The 8,824-nt window shown below is 44.1% G+C and overlaps 1 protein-coding gene across 1 annotated transcript in view; it reads right to left on the bottom strand.

Annotated features, from left to right (window-relative positions):
* Window positions 1-899: 899 nt before the first annotated feature.
* EDC4 (enhancer of mRNA decapping 4) overlaps window positions 900-8,824 on the bottom strand; it is a 777,931-nt gene continuing 770,006 nt past the window's right edge. The window contains exon 29 of the mRNA XM_085639493.1: window positions 900-4,106. Coding sequence (XP_085495619.1) covers window positions 3,920-4,106 — 187 coding nt within the window. The 3' untranslated portion in view covers window positions 900-3,919. The remainder of the gene's footprint in view (window positions 4,107-8,824) is intronic.

The raw sequence follows: 8,824 nt of genomic DNA, 5'->3' as shown, positions 1-8,824 counted from the left end.
AGGTAACGCACCAGGGATACAGGAGGTGGAGGCTTGGACAAACAAGCCCTCATGGTTCGGGTCTGGGTGAGGAAAGTGGGGTCCTGGGAAGCAAGTCGATGGCAACAGGCAATTGTCTATGCACAGGTGCATCTGTGCAGGGCTTAGACCACTGAATGGGTATAATGGTTCGGGGGGGGGGGGAGCAACACCTGGCTTAACCAACTCCGTCAAGACGCTCTTCTTGACTTCCACAGAGGGCAGCGGAAGGTCCAGGAACTCTGTTGCCCTCCGCATCACCATAGCAAAACAGGTTCCTTCCTAGCTACGGTGGGAGAAGAATCCAAGCCAGTGTCTGATGAGGTGTCTTAACCACTGGTATCCACCAGTTCCTCATACTTGTTGTCCTCTGGCTTTTCAAGGGGGTGATGGTATCGATAAGGGTCCACACACCCCTCCCAATCCTCTCCAGACCTATCGAAGGATCTGATGGAGAAATTATTCCAATATTTTTCTCTTGCATCCGTCTTGCCTCACCAGGTGGCCAGGCATGCCTCCCACTCCACAGGCTGAAAGACTTTGCTGATGTGTGAAAATGGCAGACCAACAATGAGGTACTTAAACCGGCCAGATGGTAGAGGCATCTGTCATCAGGTGAAGTCTTTACAGGTTAATTAGGACATTTCAGGTTGGCAGCTCAGATTCATGGCTGACAACACAACTACACCGCCTGGTGCTGGTGATCGAAAATTGCTAAAAATCATCGGGATACAGACTGGGAGGTTGTAAAGGTTTATAATGATGGAACGGTAGGAATGATTATTGGTTCAAATGAGCTTTTGTGGGAACCACAGCTTAGAATATCTTCTTAGGATCACCTCAAAGTAAAAACAAAAAATAAAAAACCAACAAGAAATGGCTTTTCTTCAAAACTGATTTATTGATTTATTTTTCAAAAAACAATATTCTAAATCCTCAAGATAAAAAGTAAAACATAAAATCTTAACCAACACAGACTTATCCATTTTGTGAAAATGTTCAGGCTTCTGCAAAACGTAGTCATTGGAAGGTTATCCATGGCATGATGCTTTCGAATCGAAAGGCAACCATATATATATATATATTCATAACTTTGCTTTTTTCATTTTTCCTTTTTGTTTATAACAATAACAAGTAACATATTTCCGCCAAATGCGGAATAATACAAACCAATCCGGAGAACCATACACTGAGTAAATAAAAGTTAAATTAAGTGATTTAAACTGTGCCTCAGTCGGTAAAAGAAGCGTGGTAAAAGGGAAACCTTTGGAACGCTGTTAGCGTGCAGGTGATTTTTTATTTGGGTTTTTTAAATTAAAACCTTTTATTCAATAAAACAAAACCTAGCCAAAGTCTTAACAGTATGACTTTCTAAGTAGAGATCACAATTACTACCACTTGAGGTCTATGGGTGGTCTTGAAAACATAATGCAGCTATTTTATATCATGGAAACCTAAAAATGTGTTTAATAGGTTCCAGTAGAGGGCAAAGAACGTTCTTTGATTCAGTGCACTGGGTTCATGCTCTGCAGTGCTAATCCCTCAAGTTAACTTCCTTTCTTAAGACAGGCATTTTAAGAGCCATTGTTTCTATTTAAAGTTCATGCAGTGTCTTCTGCGAAGGCAGGATGTGCATACAGCCTGTTAGACCCAATACAATTGGCACAATTTGAAGTATTTTATTTCACATTGTACTAACATCAGATTGCACATCCAGTTATTTCATGAATGTCTCTCTATGCAGAGAAACGAGAATGTCATTGAGAAACAACACTATCATGATCCCAGATTACTGTTTGCTATATTTTAATTTCTATATGAACACTACGAATTTAAAACATAATTTCCAACGTTTTTTGAGATCCCAAAGTGTTGCTACAACTAGATTTGTGTAGTGTTTGCATAGCATGCAATGTAACAGTAATGAAGCACTGTTTCATCTTGCCGGGTAAAATGTGTCTAGCTACGAGAATCCCATTACTCTGTCCAGAACTTACACCTTTTTAACATACCCATTTCTCTCTTCTATGTTACAATTCTGCTCAAATGACAGTGGCCCAGGAGATACTTTAAATAAAGATGCCAGCAAGCCTTAATCCTTTACAAAATGAAGGTCCTGGATTTTATTTTTAGGCGCGGGCTAGTACTAAACCTGCAAAGAGGTGCAGAGCATAACCACTACTGAGGCTATCAGCTCACACCTCAGTGCCTTAATATCTGTCACTGGACATCTGCAGGGCAAGCTTCTGTGACAAGTACCTAAGCTGCATAGGAAAACCGAGTACCAGAGAGGACACACTGTGATGGGGTGCCACTGATGGGAACATTACCACCGAAAAGGGGTGCTTTCTTCCACCTGCGTGTTAGGACTTGCTGAAGAAAATCCTTCATGTAGGGAACAAATTAAGCAAGTATACATTTCTACTACTGTTCCTGCCAAGCTAGGATGGAGTGTTCTGCCGCATAAGAACAAACGAGGCTGTTAGTGTGTCAAGAATGTCATTTAGGCTTTCATTTGTGAGGACTAGAGGGGACCTTTTCTGAAAAATAGAATCTGGAAGTTGGATTGAAGGTTGTATGTACACTTTGTACCAAACAAACCTGGGGAGTTACACTAGTCCAGGCTAGTGTTCAGCCATAATAGGAACCCCGCTTTAACACTGCTTCTCTGCAGCACTGTTGTGTAGCTTCACCCCTGATCCTCAAGTCCTAACTTGGGAAGGCCCATATAGCAGAATATCAATGTAGAGTGAAGAACTAGAGAGAATACATGAGATCCCTAGCACTGAAAAAAGATTTAAGCGTGACTATATAAGTGGCCCTAAGTCGCAGGGCCACTCCGTAGCAGTTCTTTATGAATTGGGATCTACGTGCCTGGATTACAATGAAAATGTGTCGTGATTATTGGGGGAGGTAAGAGACTTGTTCCCAGTGGTGAAATTGTAACACAATTGAAAGTTGAAAATCAGATTTAAAAGCCGTACGTGGGCAGGTGAACTTAACTACAGTTAAATACAATCATCAGAAAGGCACACAATTGTCTTAAGGGTCAAAGCCTAGAATCTTCCATGGTCCAGAGGCACTAGCGAGTAAAGCAGTGCATATCTGTAAACAAACCTCTCTGCTGAAAGCCTCCGTGCAAGTTCCGAGAAGTCACTTCTCATTTGAACCCGCGGACGCCTGTGCATCACATCTATTGGTTCCCACTGTTCTCGCCTCTTGTCAGCCTTGGTGATTCCAGACTGACTTTCAAGCTCTCTGAGAGCAAGACTCTCATATCAAGGGCGAATTGGTTTTGTTTTTGAGGTACACAAACTGAAAGGCCACATGGAATATTTGTCTAATTCAACGCTTCTTGTGTGGATCATCACGTGGTGTGTTCTGTGATTTCTGCCAAAATGTACTACACTGCGTCTGCTCTGCAGAGCTCCATCTCTGACTAAAGCCGCGTGTTGCTAAAAAAGAAAATCAAAAGTCGTATGGTTAGTACGACCAATGTGTGACTACATGAGGTCCTTCAATGGACTCGCAGGCTCACCTGCTCGCCGACAGAGGTACACCATCCCAATCCCAAGGCAGACGATGACCAGTGCCCTCCTGAACAATAAAACACCACATGTGTCACACAGATGTCAGGAGAAGGGCACAAATACAGGCCCAAGGTCTCATGTAGGAAGGAGGGGCAAGTTTTAATATCACTGCATCCTTAAATGAGGCTGTTTATTAAAATATGTTTCGTCTTAACTTAAATTTTCATACAGTTGATTCCTTTTTATAATCTAGCGCGAGCACCCTCCCTCCTGTAGCAAACCCTTAGTAACTACAGTGCTGCCTTTAGAGTAGGAGGCTGTCTCCCTTAGCAAAGGGAAAGCTTATGGATTGGTGTATCTGCTAGAGATGCTCACGGTGAGGGGACCAGGCCTTGCACCATCAACATGAGGCGCCGGGCATGCCTTTTCAGAGGGTTGTGGGGCTCCGCCTGCATGAACTGGAGGAGATTCTGCTGCACCTGGTTGAGGACAATGCCCATGTGGTCACGAGTGATGGAGTCGGTGAGGTCCAGCTGCATCATTGCTTCTTCCAGATAGCTGAGAAAGCGAGGAGATGGGAAGGAAATTGAAAGACAGATGAGCAGAAATACATTTTTTAAATGTTTATTATTTTAGTGTCACTGGGTGGGAATTGCCAAGTACTCAGAAAGCAAGTAAACAAACAGGAACACAGCAAACAGATGTTGGCAACATGTGAAAGAAGGGAAAGCACCGGTAGAGACAATAATCCGCACTGTAATGGTACAGACTGCCCCCCCCCCCCCCACGGAGAATATTTCTGTTAAACACATTCAGAAGTAAAATAAAGAGGACTTGTAGCTTTCTGTAATTGTAAATACATGCACCTTAAAGAAACCCCAACACTTAACAAGCACTGGCAAAGCCAACAGATCTCGGCTTGGCAAGCTTGTCCGATGGCTATATTTGGTAAAATTTTTCACTGCAAGCATATACTACAAAAAAAACAGAAACTTTGGCCTACATATGGCAATCATAGAATGCAATCATTGATTTAACTGTAAAAAGTAATCAAGCATCACATATAATGTTAATACAACAGCACAGGACTTGAATAAATACAAAATAAGGATAAAGGATGGCATGAAAAGTTATCACCCACTAGCCCTGGCACTGAAGTTGACTTCTTTTTAGGTGGAAGAGGTCATGTGATGAGACTAAATGCCACCACTCACACAGCAGTATATAAAATAGTGATGGATGGAATGCCTGAATAAATCTAAGCCTCCGGTACTTACACAAGGCTGTATCCCAGTTCATTGTTCTTTTGCTCACCATGCCACCACAGTTTGTACCCAGCCATATGCAAATCAGTCGTGACCCTGCTCCACCAAGAACAGTCCAGCCCGAATGGTCAGGTCAGTTCCACACTGAACTGGAACACTAGCAACCAAGGCCCATTTTTGCCCTGATCGGGGCTCTTCAGTAGGGTGCAGATAGGTTCCAGTGGCACAGTAAGCATGGGGCCCATGTCTGGGCATACTCGCTGAGCTGAAGTATACAAAAAAGTGACCACTCAACAAGCAACTGAGCAAATGGCTAAAGGGTGCTTACCCATCATCGAATGAGGTTTGCTGTAGTGGGCAGAAACAAAATGTAAATCTCAGTTCAACACATCAAAAAAGGAAGTGGGATGACCCAAAGCCCCTCAAAGTATGTGTTTTGTTGACAATTGTTTTTGTTAACATGAGGCTAGCAAGGCAGTCTGAAAGCTCTTGCTCAAGATATGTTCCTGTATTTTATTTTCCCTCACTGAAGTGGTAGCTCTGAATCTGCTGGTCTCAGTGGGTTGGTGATTAGTTTAAAATCTAAACACCCCTATTTAAGTCCCAGTCTCAAGAACACATTGGAGATACTTCTCTGGCTGGCTTAAGATCTGTCTACTCAGTGATTGAGACCAAAAAGCTCAAATAAAGTTAAAGGCGGATGTGGATACCAGTGACATATCTACTCTTCCCTACTCTCTCTTTGCTACTCAATTAATTCAAAGAATATTCCAGGCTGGCAACAAATGTACAAGTTGCTTACCTCCGGTAACGATGTATCTGGTAGAGAAGATTCTAGCCGCAGATTCCTTAACGTAGAATTATCCCCAGGCGTGAGACTGGACCCGGAAAATGTTCTTGTCCCAGCATCTCCAGCATCTCTGCGCGCCGGGGGGACGGGGGGGGGGGGGGGGACGCCACGCAACTCCGCCCGCCGTCTTCTGCGGGCGTGACGTCAGCGAGGTCACTTAAGCCCCACCCCAGCGCGGTGACGTCAGTTTGCTTCGGAGAACTTTTCCGCGCCACAACGCGGAGCCATCACAACAAAACTGAGGAGAGCATGGGAACAGTGTGTGAAAAAGCAGAGAAACAAAACAGAAAGAAACAAAGGGTGAGGAACAGCACCAGTTGGCACCAAGGAACCAGAAAGCTATAGCAGCGAAGCCATAGCAGGGAAAGAACAGAGCACCACTTTGATGAACAACTGTGCACGCCAAAGTGACACCACCAGTCGGCACTAAAGTACCAGAAGGCCAAAGGAGCGAAGCTATAGCAGGTAAAGAGCAGAGCACCCCCCCCAGAGGAACAACCGAGCAAGCCAAGGCAATAGCCATCCGGGAGGCACAGGTATATGAAAGCGCCGGAACAGAACGAAAGAGAGAGAAAGAGAGAGGCTGCAACCACAAACCACACAGTGAAGGGCCACAAGCCCAGAACAGAGGAGCAATCCACCCCCAGACCACACGGTCAAGGAGGGCCAGGCCCCCTGAAAGGAGCAGGAGACCAAAGTACAGGTAAAGAATCCCTAACACAGAAGACCCCAAGGGGATCACTCTCAACTCTAAACAAAGAGAGGGGAAAAAGAGCAAGAGGAGACCCCTACACTGGAGAGAAACTAGATGTAGGGAAGCAAAGGCATGCAGCAACCAACCATCCCTGTATCAAAAGAAAGAAGGGGGGATGGAACCATAAAGCAGAAACGGACAGTCTCACCGGATGGAAGCGAAGAGGACACCCACAGAAGACAAACCACCCAGAGGAGGGCGAGTGCAGAAACCCAAGCAGAGGGTCCTCGCAGAACGGGGAGGAAGGACGGGTCGTGAAGGAATCTGCGGCTAGAATCGTCTCTACCAGATACATCGTTACCGGAGGTTTTTAACTTGTACATCTGGTAGAGACTACTAGCCGCAGATTCCTTAACGTAGAATAGATAACCTAGCCATACCCAGAAGGGAGGAGGGCCTGCGAGAGAGCCTCCCCAGCAGGAGAGACACAGGGCCCCAGCATGGGACATGTCACAGGAACCAGAAGGGAGGGCCAGGAAATCCCACGCCCAAGTAAGGGAGGACCGCCCAACACTCTGCAGGGGCGGACAGCACCCGAAGGACCACAAGGAACAAAAAGAAGCACCTCAAACCCCAGGGAGAAGAGGCAGAACCGAAGGCAGGGCCCACAGTAAGAAGCCCACACAGTGATTGGAAACAGCCGAACACACCGCGGCCGCAAGCAGCGGAGAAGGCAGGAACCGTCCCACCGCCAATAGCGCAGGCGTAAGAAGAAAAGCACAGATGGATAAGTTACTTACCTGTAATCCTACTTCTCCTCCAGGGGTATACTCATCAAAGTCATAAGCAGTGAATTATCCCCACCCAAGATCGGGATCCCAGAGCATATAGCAATATATATATTACCTACTGGCAGTCGCCGGTAAGTAGTTATAGTGAGGACATATTTTCCATAGGAAATCCGCAACATTCTATTTGGAATAATGTTGGCGCCGATTGACGAATCTTAGCGAAAGTTTCCAAACTTGTTGCCAGCTCCGGTCCGCTCCTATCCTGAAAATTTCACAGTGATTCGTCAAGCGGGGGCTGAGAAAAAAGGGGGGTCCCAAAACGCGTTTTCCCCATGCATTTTTCCATAGGACCTGTTGACGCAGCTACAGCCTGAACTGCTGAACGGAATTACACCAAATTTGGCAAAGAGGTAGTCCTCAGTTCAGACTTGTGCCTTTTGCTTAAATGGTGCAAATCAGTTCAGTAGTTCCTGAGAAAATTAGAGTTAAAAAGATAGATATATCTGGGTGGAGCCTAACCTAACCACACATCTCATCGTGAAATCTGATTGGCTGTCAGTACTTCATCCAAGAAGTGTTGGCAGCCATCTTGGGACCAATATACATGATAGCACCTCATTAAAAAGCATTGCAGTTAATAGAAGGTTTTAAGACTTTAGTTACATTATAAATCATTTGTTGATGGTACCATAGTCATTTTAGGAATTGTGATGTGTTCTAAGGTGATTTTACCATGTGAAAAAGCCTTCTACTGTGATATCATTAATCATGTTTGAGAGAAAACTATTTTCTCATGCTTTTCCCACAGAGGTTTGGAAGGTGATCTATAAGCTAAACTGAGAGCATATTTTTCTGTAAATTCACATTATCTTTCTCAGTCATGTGAGAATGAAGTCTGACATTCTCAGTAAAACATGTACATCCAACAAGGGCAGAGACTGTCAGTTGATTCCTTTGTGTTCTACAGCAGCTTCCCAGAGTGTTCTGAAGAACAACTAGAGCGCTAACAGTCCTACTTATGACACACGTATTGCACACCTGAAGCCATCTTGATTGGAATAAAGTGGTAACTCTTAAAATATTTAATTTAAAAAGGAACAAAATGAGGGGGTTCATTTTGCCACAGAAAGTATGATTAGTGCTGCAGAAAGAAAAATTAGGGCACATTTTGAGTGACTTCTCAAATCCTCTTCTATTTTAAAAAATTCTGACATGCAGACTAAAACATGCACTTTCAATACCAGCAGCAGACTTTCCTGGTGAGCAGTAGCTTTACTACAGTGATCTAATAAGCAACTAGAGTGCTAACATTCTGAATTTATGGCAAATGTGTGACACATCTGAATGCATTCTTGATGGAATCAAAGTAAAAAACTGAAAGTATTTCCTACTGAGGAGACTGCACTGAATGAGGAAATTAGGAAACTTCATATCAAATAAATCTCCCAAGATGGCCACCAGAGACAAAAGAGCCCAAATGCAGCACACATATCACCCAGATGTAGCCCAATGACAGAAGTGTGCAAAACACTTATTTTTTGTGTATTTGCAGTTATATATAGTGCAGACTTGTCAGGTATTGGAATGCTTTACATGAGCATTGGTTACATCACACAAGATCAAATTCATTTTGGTTGTAGACATGGAGAGATTAAATGATTTGAAATGAAATTAAA

This window comes from Triturus cristatus, chromosome 12, assembly GCF_964204655.1.
Source record: "Triturus cristatus chromosome 12, aTriCri1.1, whole genome shotgun sequence".
NCBI classification, from domain to species: domain Eukaryota; kingdom Metazoa; phylum Chordata; class Amphibia; order Caudata; family Salamandridae; genus Triturus; species Triturus cristatus.
Note: the sequence above shows the minus strand (reverse complement) of the source record. Positions and strands in the feature narration are given on the sequence as shown.